Source organism: Scatophagus argus, chromosome 17 (genome assembly GCF_020382885.2).
Source record: "Scatophagus argus isolate fScaArg1 chromosome 17, fScaArg1.pri, whole genome shotgun sequence".
NCBI lineage: Eukaryota > Metazoa > Chordata > Actinopteri > Scatophagidae > Scatophagus > Scatophagus argus.
The window spans coordinates 10,507,188-10,529,629 of record NC_058509.1 but is presented as its reverse complement, the minus strand read 5'-3'; the positions used below and the strand labels follow the sequence as shown (position 1 = coordinate 10,529,629).

The 22,442-nt window shown below is 40.5% G+C and overlaps 2 protein-coding genes across 3 annotated transcripts; one reads left to right on the top strand and one right to left on the bottom strand.

The window, feature by feature from the left end:
• Positions 1 to 125: 125 nt before the first annotated feature.
• On the top strand, positions 126 to 2,794 carry LOC124074328. The gene is made up of 4 exons (XM_046417120.1): positions 126 to 281; positions 506 to 619; positions 714 to 870; positions 1,055 to 2,794. The coding sequence occupies exons 2-4, from the start codon at positions 527 to 529 to the stop codon at positions 2,089 to 2,091; spliced, it is 1,287 nt and encodes a 428-aa protein (XP_046273076.1). The 5' UTR covers positions 126 to 281; positions 506 to 526; the 3' UTR covers positions 2,092 to 2,794.
• A 692-nt stretch (positions 2,795 to 3,486) lies between these two features.
• On the bottom strand, positions 3,487 to 21,626 carry cap2 (cyclase associated actin cytoskeleton regulatory protein 2). Of its 2 annotated transcripts, XM_046417118.1 has the most exons (13): positions 21,233 to 21,613; positions 16,580 to 16,689; positions 16,379 to 16,479; positions 14,813 to 14,890; positions 10,216 to 10,359; positions 9,358 to 9,443; positions 8,901 to 9,006; positions 5,616 to 5,808; positions 5,134 to 5,297; positions 4,887 to 5,010; positions 4,703 to 4,785; positions 4,378 to 4,521; positions 3,487 to 4,234 (listed from the first exon to the last, which is right to left on the bottom strand). In XM_046417118.1, the coding sequence occupies exons 2-13, from the start codon at positions 16,677 to 16,679 to the stop codon at positions 4,151 to 4,153; spliced, it is 1,407 nt and encodes a 468-aa protein (XP_046273074.1). In that variant the 5' UTR covers positions 16,680 to 16,689; positions 21,233 to 21,613; the 3' UTR covers positions 3,487 to 4,150. The 2 variants fall into 2 exon arrangements, with proteins under 2 accessions (XP_046273074.1, XP_046273075.1); XM_046417119.1 differs by lacking the exon at positions 3,487 to 4,234 and having other exon boundaries at positions 4,381 to 4,521; positions 4,891 to 5,010; positions 21,233 to 21,626.
• Between the last annotated feature and the right edge of the window lie 816 nt (positions 21,627 to 22,442).

The following is a 22,442-nucleotide window of genomic DNA, read 5'->3' as shown; positions in this document are numbered from 1 at the left end:
ATATTTTCTAAGGTTAATACTAGTATATGAAACTCACATAGTTTATTTTGGGGAATATATTTATATTTCACATTTTAAATGAGCTCCTGGAGTAAATAATGGATTTTAAAGCTTGTCCTGATTTCATTGTTTCCCACAGTCAAACGTCAGTGGGGTCCATCGTCAAGGCGCCAAACTCAAACAACAGTAACGGAGACAGATTTGTGACTGAAAGATTGGTAATTATTTTAGATAGGTTCGCGCAAAGGGAAGCTGAAAACATAACTGGAAAATTATAAGAGGTCAGTTCAAATATATGATTACTGGTGTTATGAGTCGAACCAAATTAACGCTATGATTATTATCCCACCTAAAATAAAATGTCAGCGAATTTGGCTAACTGGCAGCCAACACCAGGCTTGAAACTTGAAATTATGACTTGAAGTTATGGTGTGAATTAATAATAAGAAAAGTTAGGCGAAAATGGTACTGATTACATATTTTTTTTTATCGAATTCCTTTATAGATCTGTCCTTCACTCTGCACGATGAAGACTTGTAAACCATCACTGAAGACCTCCGTTGAAGAGGAATGTGGCGTTTGGCTGGACACTGCGCAGCTGAAAAAAAAAGCTAAACAGGTAATTGTGAAAACTAGCTTCAAATTTTGATTAGATGGTAATTTCTAGTGTCTTAGTAGGCTCATGTATTATTCTGCACGTTCTTATGTTGCAGAAGCGACCATCTCGTCCCATTTCAAAACTGCTGAATCCCTTTGCTGGAGGTGAAGGATACAATTTGGCTGTAGCGCTCAACTTCACTCAGACAAAAGTGGAAATGCCAAAGACCAAACAGAGTTCCATATCAACCTTTTTTGCACCTCAGCGCAGAGGTAAGTTGCAAAAACTTTGTCAGGTTTTCAAGATATTTTCTTAGGGTTATTGTCAACCTCAGCCTCAGCTTAATCAGTCAGAAGCTGATAAAGCTGCAATAGGCTGTTTACTTTATTGAATATACAAATTGACACTGTTTCTTTTTGTGTTAACATAATGCTTTTTTATGCCTTCTGTCAAAAGTTATCAATAGGCTGACTACTTCTGAAGAACCAAAAATGGATCCAGTGCTGCCTTCTTTATCATCTACCACAACCACATGTGCCTCAGCTGCACCAACTCCTGTGGCGTCTGGGACAAAACGGAAACGTGAAATAGATCTCAACTTAAATAAGTCTGAGCCTCGTGTGGATCATGAGTGGAAAAGTGAACATGTGTTTGAAGCAGCAGAGTGGCAGGAACAGGCAGCCAGCATTACACCTTCTCTAAACGTGTACTGTGGATTTGAAGAAGAGCGGTTTGAAGAAATAAATCCACCACGGAGTAAAAGGAGGCTCACTGCAACCTCCTCAGTGCCAGTTGACAGTCAACCACTACCACAGCCATGGAGTCAGGACCCACTGTTCACTTATAACCAATGTTCTGAAGATGAACATTCACCAGATAACCACAAAAACACTACAGCAAAGCACCTCAGTGACTCTGAGCCAAGTTTCATTAACGGTCTACAAAATGAGGAGGCCTTTGGTGTTTGTGTGGATGTAGAAGCGATAACCTCGACGCAGAAATTCTTTAAGCATGTTCATTCTTCTCAAGTGGATGATGAGAAAGAAAACAGCAGGATTTTGTCTTCTACATCCCCACGTAAACAGTCAACCGTCTCTCATATTGAATCTCTTACAAATCATAAATGGACAGAACAAAAAACTGCATCACCTCGAAAACAGATACCAGTGGGCCTGTGTAAAAAGACTCATAAAGAAGACAGCTATGACTCACAGTTCAAGTGGACAAAACCAAGTAAATCTCCCCTAAAAACACAGCTGTCATGCAGAGCGGTTGATGAGGACAGTCTGGCCATGTTGTTCACCCAGGACTCTGAAGGCTTCAGGGTGATAGCACACAGAGGACTGCTAGCCAGGAGTCCACTCAAAGATCAGAGTAACGTAAGCACCAGGAGGGTGAGAATTAGTGCTTGCAAATTTCTGATGGAGGAGGACGAGGAAGATGAGATGCTGTTTACTCAAGACTCTCAGGGAAATCTGGTAATCAAGCATTGAGAGGAACTACTAAGCCTGCTTTTTAAATGACTTTCATCCTGCCAGAGCTTGAAATCAGTTTTGATAAATTCAAGTCTCCTATTTGTGTCCATGTTGACCTGATTTGCTTTTAGCTACTTTAAAACCAAAAATGACTGACTGACCTTTTTCGTTCTGTTTAGCTGTTTTGGTGTCTGTGATACTGAAATGTCTTCCAAAGTGCAGATTTCTTTTGCAATAACACCAACAAGCAAGAAGTGAGGGTTTTGATTTTATTTGAAAAATGATACACAATTACATCAAATTGTTTATGTAAATTAAAAGTATTGAAAAGCATTAGTGGTGTACACGATCTTCTCCCTTATGCTGGTGCCATGTACTACGTCTTAGTACAAAATCAAGAGCTGTACAAAGTAATAGAGACAACAGGAAGTTGGTGCTCAAGTGTGTACAAATGAAGTGCTTGTAACTTGATTTCTAAACCTCTGGGTAATTTAGCAGCCAAGTACATAGTTAATTATCTTTGATTTAACGTCTACTGCAGAACACCTGACGTTACATCCATCAGAACTGATTAGGCACTAGCAACACTGATATCTGCCGTTAATGCAAAATATAGTGAACAGTGCTGCATAGACTTCACCCACTAAGAGAAACATGTACTGCATGACTGCTATGCCCTATATATATTAAAGGAGGTAACTAAGATACACTTCATTAGACATTCTGGCATTCAAAGGTATACTATGCAAGATTTCACAGATAACAATGTATAGACCTGTACAAAAGTAATCCCTCTTTATCATCACTTAGGACCCACTAGAAGCATGCAGCAGTGTGTTCATCTGCAGAGACCCTACCCCTCTGCATGCATTTTCTTGTTATTTTTCCTGTGTTGGAGATATTTCTGGGTCAAGGGTCTGATGACAGGGTGCATGTTCAGCGTAGTATACCTTTAACTCCAAATTATTCTGGTCTGCTTGGCCTTTGACTGTCGTATGTACATGTTATTTAATCTTTAGCCTTGTCTGTAAAATGATGTGTTACTGCTGTGGTTGTGCAATGAAACACAGCAATGAATGTTGCTAAAGTACAGTCATGGTAATGGTAATCCAGACGATATTATGAAGATAATGCGATTTTGATAATAAGATTACCTATATTTCAACAATTACATACACCAACCAGCCACAACAGTAAAACCACTGACAGATGACAGACACAACAACAGCCTGCGTACTCCCCAGATTCGAATCTGATGGATGCACCAGAATAAGATGAATCCACCCTCTCACCTTGAGGCCCCACCCTCAATGCACAGGGCCAGTGCACACACACACTGCACTTTAGCTACTTCAGTACACACACTGATCTATGCTCATGTCATGATCCACCTGCTGACCATTTGCACTGTTTACCTCACCTACTTGCACTACTTCCACTCTGTACTACCTCACTTTTGTACTACCTCCAGAACCATATTTATTTTACTTATCTTATTTTGTTTTACCTTATTCTATTTTATTTTATTCCATTATTATACATTACTCGTACTTACAGTACGTTCTATGTATGCATCAGGACAAATTCCTAGTAATGTGAAACCTCTTCACTTACATGGCAATAAAGACAATTCTGATTCTGATTCTGACAAAATCCCCCAAGAGGTCCCGTGTCCCTTCCCCTGACAGCTCAGGGTTGTTTTTCATAGCACAAGGGGGGCCTACAAAATATCAAGCAGTTGTTTTAATGTTATGGCTGATTGATGTGTATTCTTACATAAATGCCTTTATTGCTATGGCACAGAAATATAAGAAGAGGTAAATGAATTGGGTCTGTGGAACTAAAACCTGATTTATTCTGTGGGGATGTGTTTCAAAGTGCTAGAGAGACACAAAGATGTCAAACACAGAAATACGATGGACTAAAAGCTAATCTTTTGCAGAGACTGTGTATATAATCCCTTTTATAGCTCTGAAACCCAATGAAATTAGGGGGACGGAGAGATTATTTAAAAAAACTGGCAACGATGATTGATGTGCTGGTGATGATGATGATGACGATGATGATGAAGCATCAATCAGCCTGCGATCTCAGTGGGTTCTGTCACCAGTTTGGAGCCGTCCCAAACAGTCTTGAACTGCTCCGGTACTGGAAACTCCCTCTGTAGAGCAACCAATAACATCACCTGTAAAACAGCTTCAATGCAAGTGAAAGACTCAGAAGTACGCTGGATTAACGCAGATTAAGAGACCAGCAGAGAAAGGCCAGGACAGTGCCTCCTTGTCCTTTATTTTGGACACTCACATATTCGTCATCTCCTTGTGGTATCAGGATGTTCATCTCAGAGCTCTTGGCACTGACGATGTCACAGTTAAGGGAGTCCTTACTCAGATAGACCTGGCAGCCCTCCGTCTTGTTGATGGAGATGGTGGGAATTCTTCCAAGCACCTATTGAAAGACGTCTTGCAATTACTGACAGGTATCTCTGGCACAATTTGCACAACAATAACCCGATTCAAATAATGTTTTAATGCAGAATAACAGTTATATATGATGATGAAACAGAGAAAATAATATTATGTGTATTCCGAAGCCAATTTAGAACCATTCTGTACATGTTTTTTCTCACCTGTAACTGAATTGCCTTGGAGTTGATGATCTCCACAATCCCAACTATGTTCTCAAACACCAGACCCAGCTTCTTACAGTTGTCTGAAGAGAGTCAGTACACATATAGGATGGAAAATCACAATCACAAATTATACATTTAATCACAAAAGCAATATTTTTTAGTCCGCTTTCAGGCAGCTCACCTACAATGATGGAGTTAACTTTGCCCTTAATCTGCAAAGTGCAGTTGCTGCAGCTAAAGACGTAGATGACTTGTTTCAGCTCCGTCTCCTCAATCACAAGGTCGTGTTTCTGATCGAAGTTCTCCTGCAACAACAAGGGAATATATTACAGCAATAATCTGTGACATTAGCTGGCCACAGTGGAAAAACACTACAATGTCCTTCTTTGTAAATAAGCTCTCAAAGGGAAAGTAAACAATTCACGCACCACCCTCCATTTCTTCCCCTCCAGCTCCAGCAGAGGAGGTCTCTTCTGAACAACTGCTCTGGGAGAGTTCATAGTCTCTGGGGACTTTGTTTTGATCGGTGTTGCTTGAGAACGCAGTCTGGGGTTCTTGTGGCTCTTTTGGTCATCTGATACATGCTTCAGACCTGCACATGCAGAATATGAGCATACAGCATGCAAACCAAGATAACGTGTTGGGTCCTAGGATGTAAACTGCTGGTGTGATTAAAACTCCAAGTTCACAGAAATATCACCACCTTTCAGGAACCTCTCTCTTAATAGTATGTCTAGTTGACAATTTATTTTCATCACATCTATAGAGTGCATAGCAGCGACACATTTAGACCATCTGCATTACTACCATTTATGACCTAACGAATCTTTAACAGATACAGGAAAAAGTTGCATTCTCGGGTGTTTTGTCATTATTTTCATCAACATTCAGGCCCTGGAGTTAACCCCACCTTTAGTGATGTCTGTGCCCTGGTTGAGCTGGGCAAACAGAGCTGAGTGCTGCGCTGCTGCACCACCTGCATGAGGCTGGGAGTCATCATCATTGAAGGCCGGGGGAGGGCCAGGGGGAGGAGGGGGAGGTGGGGGACAGGAAGCATTAGGGACAGTAGGAGGGTCAAAGAGAGAAGGAGGAGCAATGGGACCCTGGAGGGATGAAGAAAGTCAAATGTTAAGTAATTACTGTATTGTGGCTATGTGAGCTTCTCGTGAGAAAAAACACAGCAGTGGCAGGTCTTGTGGATATCAACTGTAGTAACAAATCTCTCCAGCAGGGGGGAGTATTTCACAGGGAATATCTGAAAGCTTGGTGCCAATAATTCATGTCTTTTTACAAGTAAGTGACAGTGCTTAGGATGTACATGTAGTACAAGTAAATGCATATGAAAAAACAAGGAGATACTTAAATGATTTTTATCTTCCTTTGCGTAACTTTAAATTTATTGGTGTAAATCAATCTTATTCCTTTGTGAATGTTAGTCTCACCTTTACACTATATGCCTTATTAAAACTACATGATTTCTACATTCAGATTCATGCCTCCATGTGTTAGATGGATGCTCAGACAAACTCAGCAAATGGAAATATTCTAGATATCTTATGCATTATTTAAACACATAACCCAAAAAATTCCAAAAGACAAATTTGGTCTCTTTTCCAAACTTTGTGATTTCCACTGTTAAATAAAGTTCTGTGACTTTCTACATTATTTGGCTGAGTATAATTTTTTTATTCAGGCTAATCAGGTCCTGTAAGTAGTGCTCTGGTCACCATCGGCCCACTCTGATATACAGAAAAGATACCAGCTTTGGTTAGGATGAGCTCTGTACAGTTAAAGTTCACAGCCACTTATTGACTATTACAGTGAGGATTGAGGAGAAGCAGACACATACACACTCCTGCTGTTTGAAGACTGTACACAGCTGCCAGACACACACACACATACACACACACACACACACACACGCGTATCACAGGGGCTGTACTGTCACTTTACATGCTTCTATGCACAGCTGAGACTCCTTGACCTTTGACACAAGGCACATGTGTTGTGAATATCATTGCTGAACAATGCTGACCTGTTACACTAAACTGCTCAGCGCATACCACTGGATTAGAACCAGCATGTGCGTCTATGTGTGCTTGTGTGTGTGTCTGTGTCTTCTACATGGCTGTTAAACTGTATGACTACGTCTTTGTGTGGATGGTAACTTGTGACAAACACCTTTGTCTGAAATGAACAAAATTTTGAATTTCCCAGCATTTTTTGGCTGAAATAATAACTTGCATGACATTTTCTATTGTTTTCAACAAGTGCTGGAATAATTAAATGAATTGGCAACTATTTTTATAATCACTAAATTCAGTTTCAGTGCACGATTGCCAAACTCTGGTTCCAGTTTCTAAAATGTGAGGATCTGAAGTTGTGCTGGCCATTTTCACCATCTTCTGACATTTTATAAACCAGACAATTAATTGATCACCTGAGAACAATTGTCAAATGAACTGATAATGAAACATTTTGTTTATGGCTCTGTTCCAGACTGTTTACACTTAATAACATTTTGGTCGAAAGGTCGCCCCAGTTTTCTCATCCACAATGTACGTAACTGGTCAGAGGATACAACTACAAGAGCCCATAGGTTGAAAAAACAACTCAGTAACCCATAATAAAAATATACTGTTCAATAGGAGTAATCTTGATTTGTAGAGACATTTAGCTCCCTTGTTTTGAATTTCAGTTATACTTGAATGAATTTTTAAATTCCTAATCTGAAGCATACAAACTAATTTCACTGGCCGTGTGTGTGTGTGTGTGTGTGGGTGTAAAGCCAGCTCCATATGTCAGCCTGTGCATGTCAAAGTATAAGCGTGTCACTAAAGCCCTATCTGAGCAGCAGGTGACGGCTGTGTTGAAAGTGGACCAGCCCTACAGTTTAGGTTACGGTGCAGGCCGTGTGTACACAGACTCTTTGTCGGGGTTCTTCTGTGAAGAAAACCTCCATTCAAGTAAAACCCTGAGGACCACCTGTTAGTACCACACACTCCCCGCCTTGTACGAACACACACTTCAGCTCTGTCGTCTGACAGCAGGGACAGCAGCTGACACACACAGCCGCTGCAGGCTCTCAAGTTTCTGCATGTAGAAAACAGTCTCTGGGCATTAGCCTCATGGTTTTAACTTAATCCTTCGACATTAAAGCATCAGTTTGACAGCTCTGGGTTTACCGTACTTTATTTTGCTCTTGCTGAGAGTTACATAAGAAGACTGATGTTTGTGTGATAAATATGATGCCACAGCAAGCAGCTAGTTAGCTTATCTTAGCTTATCATAAAGACTGCAAACCTGGGGGGGGGAGCTAGCATGGTACTTCATTTACATTACATTATTTTAACACTTAAGTTTTTGTACAGACTAAATAAATGAAATGCCATAGATTAATGAGTGACACAGTTTTGTGACCTTTGGACAGAGCAATATGCTAACTGTTTCCCCATTTCCATTCATTATGCTAGGCTAAGCTATGCTAAACAATTTCTAGTTGTAGCCTTATATTTACTGTACGGACACAAGAATGGCATTGATCTCATCATCTATCGCTTTTCAAAATCTCAAACATTTCCTTTAAGAAAAAGGTTGCACCACAGCATTTCAGAAAAGTGTTTCTGTATGAGCACAAATGCTTTCTTTCAGTGAATAAAGATGATAAATCCTTCTAGCCAACAAGAAAAGGGGTCAAGTGTGCACTGAGGGATTTGATTTTGAGCCATCGCAATCTGCGGGATCTAGTGAGTGCTGAGGACTCCTGAAAAGACATCCATAAACAGAAGTGTGTGTGTGTGGGGGTGACAGAGGTTTTGTGAGCTCTATGGAGAACCGCAGGGTGCAGCCACTGGAGAGAAGCGCATTCATTCATTCATTCATGTTCTCTGCAGTGGCTTATGTAACCTGCTGCTCCATAACTAAAAATGGAAGTGGATTCAAAAAGTAGGAGTTAATTTGAGCTCTGATGTAAAAATATCAAAGCCTGTGAATGGAAACTAAATGAAAACACAGCTAAGATAATAAACAAGTTGTTATAGTAGTAATTTGTTTATGTTTGGGGTTTTTTTCAGGCAAGTATATTGTTGACTTTTAGAGAAGAAGAGGTGCTAGATGGATGGTAGCTAGGTGGAAAACTTTACATTTTAATTCTATATGCAATAAAAAATAATATATTTAAATATGTTGCACTCACAGTCTTGCTCCACACCAATCCTGTGGTGTGGTGCTGTTTGATGAAGGACTGCATCTCGGTCCAGATTGACAAATAGGAACGCACCCAGTCTACATGACGTCTGTCGCTGGGACAAAAGGGGAAGAGACAGAGGATGAGGTAAGCAGTATGGTAGGACGTGGATGCAAAAGAAGGCGATGTGAAGGTGTGTGTTATTATACCCCTTGAATTAATCTACGTCTGCATAGTCACTCACATACTGTACAGACATTATTAGAAACAATGGCTGGCTGGAACTGAAAAAAAGAACTCTTGAATTATAGTTAAATCAAAATTGTCAGCAGTATTGTAAAGTATTAATGAACTGTCATGGTTTTGCAAGGATATAGACTAGTTTTTCCAATTCATTTCCACAAAAATGATCTTAAGGTTCAGTGACACGCACTTATTGTGAATGACTTAAATACACAGTACTTACGTGTCCTTGTAGTCTTTCAATACTCTGTTAGTGTAGAAGGTGGCAGCATCATTCATCTCCTTCACATAAGGACCCGGTTTCTGACTCTGAGACAAATAAAAAAGGTCATTAGCAAACACTTACCTCACCGTCGAGGAGGCAGAAGCACTAAACAAACCTTGAGGAAAGTGTCTGATTATCAGCACATTTGTCTTCCTTTGAGAATAAAAAAGCAGAAAATCATAGTGATGTAGTGAAGTCCTATGGGGAAAAGTGCCCCCCTGACAGAAACTAACACTGACCAGAGGCAACTTCAATGGTTTTATTTTTTCTACCCAAGAGGAAAACCTTTCATCCTAATCTAAAACAAATTCATCCCTAAACTCAGAAGAAGAGATTTTGTTCTGATGTAAAACAGAACCCACAAGAAACTCAGACAGAGGGACAAAAACATGATAGACTGCTGTTGTTTATGCTCATCAACCTGTAGGCAACATTACTGTAGTTTTTTTGTATTTAATTTGAATTTATGGCTTACTGTACCAAAGGTTTTCTCATAATTTTATAGTAATTTCCACAAGTTGTTAGTTCTAGTTTTTGTTCCAACTCAGATTGAGTTTGACTTTAGACTTTTCCTGTCATTGCATCTGTAGTTTATCAAAGCACTTTTTTCTTGAAGTTTCTCCAAGCTGAAATCGCTCAAACTGCAAATAGTTCGTGGTTGTCACTTACTTCCTTTAAACAGTCTGCGTTATCTATTTATATAGATATGTGCCTTTTTGTGTCTATAGGCTGGAGCGCATCTTCTTATGTGTGTATTCCTGAATACATATGTGTGTTTATCCATACATGTGAGTGCGTTATTGTACTCTTCCTCACCACAGCCACCCAGCCTAAAGCGGGGATGCTCTCACTTATGGCTGACAGGTGATTGAAGAGGCTGCTGCCACGGTTTCGTTCTCGGAAGTTCTGGACCTCCTGGATGTGATCCGAAATTGGCTTCAGCAGGTCATGAAGCTCTGTCTGCGGAAAGAGAAGAACGAAGGAATTACCGCTGGGCAGCAGGAGGATGAAAGAATGCAGGAGAAGTGAAGAAATGTCAGCGTGAGGTTAGGAGACATGAAGGTGAAAGAGCTAGGGAGGGTAGTAGGTGGTATTAGACTTCAATCACATCACAAAAAGCCCTACAACCAGTGTGGGTATTTTCTCTTACATGCAGAATTCTCTTGAGCATGTTTCAGATACTTTTGATTTTACAAGCCCAGTGCCGTTTCCCTACCCACCCATACCCAGCCTCAGTAATTCCTAAACTAGGCTACAAAACGGCAACCAACTTTATTGGCCGGAGCGTTTTTTTTTTCCACTGGGACTTCCAGATCTCAGCTACAGTATAGCTCGTCTCCCAGCTCTCAGCTCCCCTCCCCATCGCGCCGTTCGTGCAAACATTCCTCAGTTCATGGGGAGATCCCTCTGGCCTTGTAAGGCATACCGTTCCTCCACTGTTTACAGTTTACCTATCACGCGCCTGCACACACATAGATTCAGGAACAAAATGTTTTATTGGTGGATTGCTGCCACAGCTTTCTTGTTGTGGTCTGCAGTGAACTGGATGCTGTGTGAAACCTTTACTGTCAATGAGCTGGAACACAACTGTTTGTTTATTTAAACGAGAAGCCAAAGAACATGCTGCAGAAGAATCTGTTGTTGAAGCAGCTCATTGTTTACGTGCATCAAGATAAGCCGGTGTCTTTGATAATATCAGTAAATGGCATATACCTGATGTATTGCAAATCACTAGCTGTGAAGTGTACGGCTTATTGTGAGGAACAGGAACATATGTTTTTATTTTTCTGTATTTTTTGCTTAACATATGTAGATGTAAGTGTGAGTGTATGAAAATGTGTGGATGTAATTTTCTGCTTGCGTGCAAAGGAGCAATAAAAACAGAAGTAAGGTTTCTCTTTTTTTTTTTTTTCAAACAAATTCTTCCCGCAATTAGATGCACATGATCTCCATAAGCTGAGATAGACGTTCCTTTCTCCACTCCTCCGGCCTCTCACAAAATCCAGACAAAATCTGTGTGTGAGGAAATGTATCTCCCCAGTCCAAAAGAGATGCCACACTACAAAAAGGAATATACTGGTTGGTCAACTTTCTCCTCCAGCAGAGCTTATCCTCTCACATCAGTTTGATTTTTCACCACTATTTTAACAATTCATTTCAAAATGCCCATCATAAGTCTTTAAACTGCTCAACAGTTCAGAACCTAAATACATACAGTTTACTATCACATACAACAGCACTCAAAAAGTTGACATTCAAGAAATTGGATTCAACATGTATGGCATTTGTGCTTGAAAAAAAAGAGGAAAAGACCAAACCAAGTGTGCAAAACCAACCAATCGATCAATCAAGTGATCGTTTGAGCTGTGCAAGAGCACATTCACCAAAAACTGACTGCGTCCATTGGAGATGTTTGACCCTTTCCACATTACACAGCAACAACAACATCACGGCTCCCATCGGAACCATGACTTGTATTGTGTGAGTCAGAGATTGGATTTCCCCTCACTCGGCCGTGCTGCATGTTGATGAGAGGCAGATATATGAGCTGAGAGAGAGTAGAGAGAACGAGCAGAAGGTGTGAAGTCAGAAAGACAGTTAAAGCCACAGGAACAGGCTTGATATGATGATATGATATGTCAACTTTTTAATTTAATAAACAGCACTAATGTGGGTCCATTTAGGACTCCACAAAATGTTAAGGGAATAGTTTAACATTTAAGGGGATTATGTTATCCTATTTGCTTTTTTGTCAAGAAGTAGACAAGAGGATTGGTACCATTCTCAGATACCAGTGTTGCATCCTGGACTTGGTGTCACGGCCACCCCAAAACGACTGGTTTAATTAATGGTTTGATTGGTTTAATGAAATACAAAAAAACACACCACCCCCCCCCCCCCCCCCAAATACCAGAAATATACTACTCCTCAGGCAAAGCTCAGTTTCTCAATGCAAATGTACATATGACTGTGTGGATCAGAAGTTAACTGATGCAGATAGACAGAAATAATGAGCCGACAAAAGGATCAAAAACGTCGGCTCACATTATTCGACGGGGAGCGAATGTGCTCAGTGTGTTACAATAGCACAGCGTCCGAGCCTTGACTTCCTATACAAGCAGTGGATCAAAGGAAGAGAGAGGAGAGGGAAAACGGGAGAACAGCTGTAGGAGGGTTTTTTAAAACTGTGAAAGACAAAGTGTGTGTGAAACTACCAGGATGGACAACACAGACACGAAATCACACACTCACACACAACAGGCCAACTTGAGGTCACATGAGACCTTTTTTTTGCCCTCACTTTCTTTGTCTCTTACTTTATCTAACTCCCTCTCTCCCTCTCTCTCTCTCTCTCTTTCTCTCTCCCACACACTCACACACACACACACACACACACACAGGTTCAAAAATAGAACATGCCCATAAAAAGTCAGGGAGCACAACAGGGCTGTGTTACAGAGAAAGGCCAGAAGTTTTTAAGCTGTGTGTGTGTGTGTGTGTGTGTGTGTGTGTGTGGTACTGGCCAGAGTCACACAGACTTTTCTTCTTCTGCTCTCTGCCTGATGTGTATTGAGGACTACAGACATAGACATGAATGAGTCAAGTCGACAGTTGTGTATGTGTGTGTGTGTTTTAGAAGAGCGGTAAGTACTGGCGGTTTGTGTGTGTGCACTGAAAGGTTTATGGGTCATGTTGACTGTGTATATTCAATCTCAGTTCCACTAGCCTGAGGCTGACAATGGATTTTCTCACAGAGAGTTTATTTAATAAGGCTTTTAGAAAATCTGGAACATGACGGTGCAGTTTTACATCTGTACTTTGAGCTGAATCGATATCTGCGTGGGTTTTCCCCGGGAACTCTGGCTTCCTACTGCAATCCCAAAAACATGGTTAGGTTAACTGACTGCTTAATTAATTAATTAACTACTTAGTTAACTGGCTACTCTACACTGCCCCTAGGTGTGCGTGTGTGTGTCAGGCGATCATTCCCCGCCTCTCACCCATAGTCAGCTGGGATAGGCTCCAGATAAACAGTATAGACAGTGAATGGACGGACCCGTTCTTTCAATACATAGGCATAACTATAATTAGATAGCAAAAATGTTCAACGAATCAAAAAACCATCTTGAAAAAGTTTCGATTTTCTTCGCTTCTCTTTTCTTTTTTCCCCCTCAAAACTTCAAAGTCAAATCTTAAATCTAGAGCTCTAGCAGATCTCAGTTTAGTTTGGAAAACTGTCAGAAAACCCCAGTATGTGTTTGTTAAAAAAAACTAAAAGAAAAGAAGCACTTCACGATAACTACATATTTGGAAAGGCGACAAGACTTAATGACACAATGTGTTTAGTTTTGGGTTTAGCCATCTGGCTGAATTTCATCTGTCCTTCCCGAATATCTCACCACACCCCTCTCTTGGGTCTGTCGCCCTCTCTCTTTAAAAGCCCTCACTCTTTCCTTGTTTGCATTTCTGACAATCACGAAATGTGCTTTTCACCGCCTCTCAGCCAATGACATGACAGATAGGGAGTAATCACTTCCTGGTGGGCTCTGCCGATGCTATAGCACACACACACACACACACACAACACAAACAGAAGGCCAATGGGATGATATCATATCAGCTCTCTCTCTCTTTCTCACACACTCACACACACACACACACAGTCAGCTTTCTCTCACCCCCCCCCCCCCTATATTTGAACATGTTGGGAATGTGTTGCATTAGCGTTTTCTTAGTCAAAGAGCAGCGTAATCCCTCTGTGAACGGCCCGTCCTGCAGGGGAACACAGGAGGGGAGGACACGACCTGACACAAAGGACGGAGAAACAGCTCATTCCAGTGTCCGGCTGATGTCAAATGATTTGTTTTTAAATGAATGCCACGAGAGATGCAGTGTCCATCACCTGCTGCAGTTAAGCAAAAGGGTTAAGCAGCAGGTGCATGTCACACATGACACCATTATAATGGCATGATGGTAAGCACATGTGATTTCTTTGGCTAATTATAAAGCATTAAATAACTTAAAGTGTTGTTTTCTACCTTTATAAATCAACAGGAAATATATCTGAGCTTATTGTTAGCATTTCAGAAATTGTTTGTCTCCACTTTACGAAAATTGCTTTTATTCATGATGAGTTATGTAATCAAAGGTGCTGCCACATTTTCTGAGAATATAACAGACAGACTAAATTAGATGTTGCAGGTGCAGCATACTAAACTATCAATAAAATTCTGTTGGCGACATTTCGACCAACTACAGGTCCTCATCAGGCAAATATCCTCTCTAACCGCTGACCCAGACACTCATTGTATTGTAGTATATGACTGTGACTGATAATGAAGAAATCAGACAAATAAAGCGTATCAGCAGTGACCACACCACGCCTCCATCAGCAGGTTTCAGTATGTTGTACCTGTGCAGGTTCCTGGTGTGTGGCGGCCATCTTGAGGAAAGTCCTCTGAGTCTGCAGGGCCTTGTTCACCATCTCTGCCTGTCAACCATAAAGAATCAAAGCCTGACAGGTTAAGATTATGATCCGTGACACATTTCAGGGAACATAGCAAAGCAGCGTTGTATACACTGAATACAGACAATGTTACAGTGCCCTGAGAAAAGATTTGACGCTCTTTCATTCTCTTTTGTTTACACTTTAACGTGTTCTATGACACCTCTGGAAGTCCAGGCAGTGAATCTGTCTCTGTTAGACATAACAAAGAAAGTATAGCACACCCACACACACACACACAGGGGGTCAGTCCCAGCCAGCTGTGTCCTGTGTGTGTGTTTGAGACCTCCAGTTGTGGGCCAAGGGAACCACCAGGGAGGCTTTGTCCTTAAAAGGAGCTCTGCAAACTTAAAGAAAGTACCTCTGGCTCTTGCTCACACAGTCCTCCCCCTTCTCACCCTGTTCAGTGATGGGACTCAGAGATAGAGATCTTCTTTCAAAGAAGAGAGCAAGAACACAAGCATTTTAAAAAACAAAAAAACCCAGTTCACTGTCATTTCTCTCTGCCTACGTTTGCTCTTCTGTCGTACTTGATTTATTCCAAGGACACAACACGACTGTTATTGCCAACTGGTTTAGCACAAAACACATTTACAGTCCTAGTGGGAGCACAGGTCATTGCCAAATAGGAAAGGGTACTCCACAAGCAGTTTGATAAGTTAATGTAAAGTCAAAGGTCAATCATACTCCCACCACTGGCTTTGGAGAGGACATGAAACCTTTTCAGTCACACGCACACACACACACACACACACACATCTACTTTAGGACCTTTAGACCTCCCATATACACACATTACAGTCCTTTAGCTTTCCAGGGCTGTATATATCTTAGTGAAATCTAAAGTAGGATGATCCAGTTTTGTTCATAAATTTAGCAGATGAAGAGCAGTTCTGTGTGAGCTACCTTCACATCGAGGTGCAAAACACATGTCAAATTTCTAGTTATTTGGTAAATAAAACATTTTGAGCAGGATTTCTCAAAATGGGGGGCAAAATTGGTGTTTGATGGGAGCAATCTTTCCTTTTGTAAGACATACAATAAGATAAAGTTTTAAATATATTATTTTTTTTACTCCAACAATAGACAGACAGACCTGTACTGTAACCACTGCAGGAGTTTAGGACAGCAACTGTGGTGATATCTGCCATTTATTTTTGCTCCAATAGGAAGGTGTGTTTTGTGTACGATGTTGTCTTGTAATCCCATGTGGGTGTTGTTTGACATGACCCAGAAGTAAAAATAAACTAAATTTAAGTGTTGTTTTCCTGCATTTACATTGGTCTGTCATTGGAGCACATAAGCTCTGAGGACAATGACAATGATTATAGTGCGTTTTCTTCAGCATGTTACATTGAGCGTAACGCACACTTGTGACTCTATCAACATTTTGATGAACTCCTCTCCTCTCTCATCTGATTTTGACCAAATGTTCAGAGACATTTTAGACATTTTGAATCAAACGCAGCTTACATGTGTCTCAACCTCGCTTCCTATGGCTCGGCTATAGTTCAGGAAGTCTGACACTGGACCTTTCAGGATGACGTCAAAGGCCTCCACACACTGAGACAAACCTGAAAACACAAGGACAAAACACTGCCTGTTTAACTTGAGTATATTATATTAAATGGACTTAAGTTGTCTGAGTTGAGTATTGCTAAAGCGCAGACTTGCCTCCATCGATGCCATTGATGCAGTCCCTGTTAGACACGCTGCTGGACATGTTCTCCAGGCGGGTCACAGCTCGCTCCAGCCGCTCCATTAAACCTTCCATGGTTACTAGCCTAGAAACAAAAGTGGTAATGTTTTCTTAAACTGTTACCATAACATTTCATAACCTTAGGCTGATGATTGGTTTTAGGATGCGGTACATTGTTTTACGTTATTGATCCCAAAAGACAATTATGTGATGATGAGAGATCAGACCTGGCTAATGAGTGACAGAAACGCTCCATTCTCTCACCCTGCTGCTCCCCGTTTTCAAAGAGCTGCTTCATTATTCATTACAGTAACCAGTGCGGTGGGATTGATAATGAACACTATCTCCGTTTGAGCTGTCTGGCCCTCAGCCACAGTCACAACCTCATGACCACAGCATACGACTGGATTAAGGAGGGTCCAGAGGCAGGCGGAGAGGAAAGTTAAGGCAATTTAGTGCAGTGTAAAAAATGAAAGAAAATACCTGAAGAAACATACTGCAGACCCAGATATAAACAAAAAGAAGACATGTTTTCTGTTTTGGCCTGTGAAGACCCACAAAGAAGAAAATTAAATGAAATAAACAATCAAATAAATGCATACATTTGAAACTTAAATCTGCTTGTGAAAGGTTGAGAAAGAATCCAATAAACTTGTAAAACAACAAGCACTTTTCAGCAGTTTTTACTTTAAAGTATCTGGCTGGCTCTTGCTTTGGTTTGAACGAGTGCTAACAGTCAGTTAGCATTCATTCGTTCATTGGTTGAATGAATGAAAATTAATTTGTTTAAAAATATTTTTTGTTTAAAATATATAATATGATGATACTGATAATGATATTTGGATGTTTTATGATTATTTATCTAACACTGAACACCACAAGTTCCAGGTATGGCATTTTGTACAGAAATATTTTTCTGTATTATTAAACATTCTGGATCCCAACTAGTTTAAACTTGAGCAACAATCCAAATATTTTTGTTTCAGAGTAACTCTATCAGATCGCTGGGCTGATGCTGGTCAGGACCTCAATGACCCTGATGACATTCCCACAGGTCAGCTTGAATAACTGCTGTTATTTGGAGATGTGACACTCTGAAGAAGATGCTGATTGGACTGCTGAGGTAAATGTTCACACAGAATTCATAGAACATAAGTGGTTTTAATAATTTGCTGAATGTGCAGACAGTCTTCACAAGGTTGGCTTGCAGCTAAGAGGTAAACAAGGCCAAATGTCACTGAAACACACTGGAGAAAGCTGCACCGCACAGACCATATTGCATCTTCTTTTTCAACACTGACCAGCCACAGGCATCAGCATGGAGCAATGCAGGCCGTTTTCTAACATTTATTAGTCAACAGAGTGGAATTCAATCCAGCGACCCACTGCATGTTTACACAAAGTACTGCTAGGTAACACGCAGCTCCTAATCAGACACCTGCTCCCTTCACATCCAGCACACAACCCCGTGGTGTGAGTTATAATCTGTTTTATTTGCTTAACAAACAAGCTATAAAAAAACACACACAGACAAGAAGGGCCTGAATCATTATGGCAGCTATGTAGGCTGGATTGTGTTCGACTGCCTGTAATCTTTGTAAATTATGTTTGGTAATTACGAGCTGTGAGCTGCAAACATGTCCTGATGGACGTCATTGAGTCTTCTCTCTAAAGAGAAACCTCTCAGCAGTGCCAGATGCCTGTCGCAGGACTCAGCTGCTATTTCTGCACTCACAGTCACAACAGCTCTCAGGCAAGACCCGAATCCTGGAGAACTGGAGTGTAGGCTGGTCATATCCAACAAGTTTATTTCAGGTTTATATTTTTTATAAGCCTGACGACTTATTAATCTCCCGGTCAAATCCGAAGGCTTAATTTATGGTTAACAAATCAACAAATCAGCCTTTGAAGATCAGTTATAAGCATTAATAAGACCCATTTTCGGGTTGCCAGGTCTTGAAAAGTCCTCTTTGACTGGTGTCTACTCTTCTGGAGCATGGCATCTGTCTTAATAGAATCTGGACCAATATATATCTTATTAACACGCAGAATTGATCGATGATTGTAAGAAGCCTATATTGACAAGTTTTCATCATACACATACCATAGGAGATGACTTACTAACTTCTGCTGCTCGCCAGTTAGAAAGTAAGAAGCCTGTGACCCTTAATTATTGGCTTACTGACATTTATAACAACAGACTAGACCGCTTAGTAAGTGATTTATAAATCATTTTAAAGCTATTACAGGTTATAAACCCTTTATAATAAAGACTGCCTTACTAGAAAGAACTTGGTGCTACTCTGGGGGCAGATAAAGTTGTATTTTAACTTTGTTTTTCAAATTGTAATTTTATTAAAGCTGAAACATTCAGGTAATTTGAAAAAACTACTTAATTGTTTGTTATTTTTACAGCAAAAGATTGTGCCATGCAGCTTTAAAACTATGAGAATTTGTCTCACATCATAGTAAATTAAATATGTTTAAAGTCTCTGTTTAAAGGTTCAGGCCTGTTTCAGCACACCACCACTGATGCTGGGTGTTGGTCCTGCAGTACACCTGTACATCACGAGTTGGGAATAAAAATATTTGCTCTTTAAAGATGTCACCCTTGGCTGTAAGAAACAGTAATGGGCAGTTTGTTTGGGAGCATTTTATGATGTTTTAGACCAAACAATGAATCGATTCAAATTAACCAGCAGTGCAGTCAGTAATGGAAAATGACCATTTGCTGCAGCCATGTTTTTTTTTACATTTGGGATAATGTAAGCACGCAAGTGAACAACACATATATAATAAATGTCTCGTCATTTGCAGACATTTAAATGTGAAAATGTGACATTTTATTGCCATTGAAATCTGTGCATTTCTGTACAAGGACACAGAGTCAACAACTGAAGTGTAAAACACTTCACTCAATCACAGCCTCATTCAATATTATTGTCAAGCTTTGACTGACTGTCAACAGGCCAAAATCTCCATGGCAACGCAAAGACACAGACAATGATGCTCTTTTATATGCCTCACAGAAACTGAATGGAAAATAGACAGAGTGGGTCCAAACCATCTTTGGAACAAAGACTGTAAAATTCCAGACAAACAACAAAATTTTGCACTCAGTCGGACCGCATAGTTATTAGCTGACTTTCTATCTTTCTCTGCCTATCTCTACTATCTCCCAGTCAACATACACATTCCTCCCTCTGTTCCTGCAGACAGGTGGGCAACACCATTTGCCACAAAAAGAATCAGACCAACAGCTGAGAAAGCACACATGTTGCTGCAGTGGAAAGATATTACTGACTTCACCCTGACCTGCACGTGTCTCCTGAACCCTCTGGCCTGGTATCTCATCTTTGGGGCTATATTGGGCCATAGCCTGCTGCTTGCTGCCTAACGTAAGATGTTCTAATGTCCATCTCATCGCCTTCTGCTGTACTGTAACTTCTGAAAACAAACGTCAGTCTTTGTGAACCCAGGATAAATGTTTAATCAGTCTTGTGTTTATAGTACAGTTGCTACAGCCGTTTATACAACCAGTAAAACAGAAAGTTGTCATGCTGATGATGATATCATCAGCATAAACTGCAAGTGAGTCTCTACCTCGTGACATCTTCATTTTTGTTGCTGATGTGAATATAACTGAAGGTATTCATCAGGATTTAACTGGATTTAAACAAGGTTTTAGTTCTGCACTTTCTATGTATATGATCTACTTAATATAATAGTCAATAAAGAAAGGAAATCAGTGTAACATGGATCAAATGATTATGACAGCATTTGAATAAGACTTTAAGCAAAAAAGTGTTTGTTTGTAGGCTTATCATCAAAAAATCAATTTAGTCATTTAGTAGCCATTGTGAAGCTTTTGATTATATCATATTATCTTCATTTTCATTTCATTCATTTTTTCTTCTGACCACTGAAGGGCTTCTTGTCAGTGCTGGAGTTTAACTCAGCTTTTAAGCCAGAAGATGTGATATAACCGAAAAGACTAGAGCTGCCACAATTAGATGAAAAGAAAATTAATTGGTGGCGATATTGATAATTGGTTGAGAGTCATTTTTCAGGCAGAAATTTCAAACATTTGCTGGTTCAGGCTTGTTAAACGTAAGGATTTGCTGCTTTTCTTTGTCATGTCTTTGGTTTTTGGACTCTTGCTTGGGAAAAAAATAAGCATCTTGAAGACATGACTTTGGGCTCTAGGAAGATGTGATGAGACTCTGTATTCTGCAACATGAAAAGGCTGTTTTAAACTCATACTGGTTGATTACAGGTGCTCATCACGCAGGTAGGCTACTCACAGGCCGAAGATGATCAGACTTTATAATAAAACATGACATGGCACTGGCTTGCTGACAGGACTGTCACCGCCCCTCAAATCTGATGCTTCATGATCCGTGCACCACAAACCACAAGACAAACAAGGAAAAATCAGCACAGCATCAAAACACTGTGCTCTTTTAGTGCGCCACGAGAAAAGACAATGGCACACAGGACGCAGGGGGAGATGACTGTTTGGATAATTTGTGCGCACACATCTCTGTCGGACTCCTCCTCTCCGCTTCAGCCCGAAAAATAACTAAACAAGATATTCAGTGAAACTCTTCAGTATAGCAACAACTTACCTCCCTCCTCTGGTCCGCGTTGAATTTCTGCCGCTTTGTTTGTTGGGATTGTCAATATCCCTTGAACTGACTCGTAGCTGTGTCCTGCTGCCGTGCGGTCCTCTCCTGGCTCCCTGCCCCGTCACTCAGCCTCGCACAGGACCGAGACTCTTCCGGGATGTCCTAATTAAGCAATACGGTGAAACTGAGAGCCACACTGCGTGCAGAGACCAGGACCATGACTCAGTTGCCGCAGTATCTTCTCTGGGGCTGTTACCTCGCAGGCAACATGGCAGCCTGACTGCTAAATATAAACGAGTGCAGCTGTGTCTCCACGGGTCTCTCCTGTGGGACTGGACCTGTACCTGCAAGGAAATCATCATCGTCCTCATACCTGGGACAGGGTTTGACCCCCTCACTTTGGAAACCCTCTCTTTTCCAAATTCCCTCTAAAAATGATAACTGCAGATGTAAGTAGGTTTTTACACCCTGAGAGCCCCCAGCAGGTTACCAATTCATGAGTCCTCAATCACCCAACTTTTAAGTGTACCATTTTAACTTTGCACTTTCACTAAGAGATAGAAAGGTTTCACAAATTTGGTCAGAATTGGTGCAACTGAGTCATTTTGAATGTAAGTCCCTTAGTACGAGTCAAAATACCGGATCTTAAACATAATGCAAGAGAAGAGAGAAATGAGGACCAGCAGGCAATTAAGGTCCCTGTTTATAGTTCATGGTTAACACTTTTATTTTGCACTAAATTAGTCATTTTTGTTGTTTTATTAACAAGTCAAACAAGATACAAACAAACAAGAGCTTTAATTAGTTAAATGAAGTCTACTAGTGTCAGTATTGGGGATTTGTTTATATACAGCTGCCATCAGTGGAAGATTTGCAGCCATGTTGCCTGCTATCTGCTGACGCTTTTCACCAAGTGGGCCAGAAATTCCTCATACCCTGATTACAACATCACATCATTAATAGATTTTTATTTTATTGATTCTGCAGTCTAATGAATGCATTTTTATCTGAGCATATTGTCAAATGACTTAAGATTTTACACAATCCAGCAGTTTGGGTTGTTCTTATTAAAGATTTATGCCTGACCTGTGAAGCTTTAGTAAATAATTTTCTGTTTGAAAGTTGTGTTAAGAAAGTCACTGGTTCCAGCTTCTAAACCCTCTGTAAATAGTGCCCTATTGTGAAGTGATAATGACATTAGACAACACCT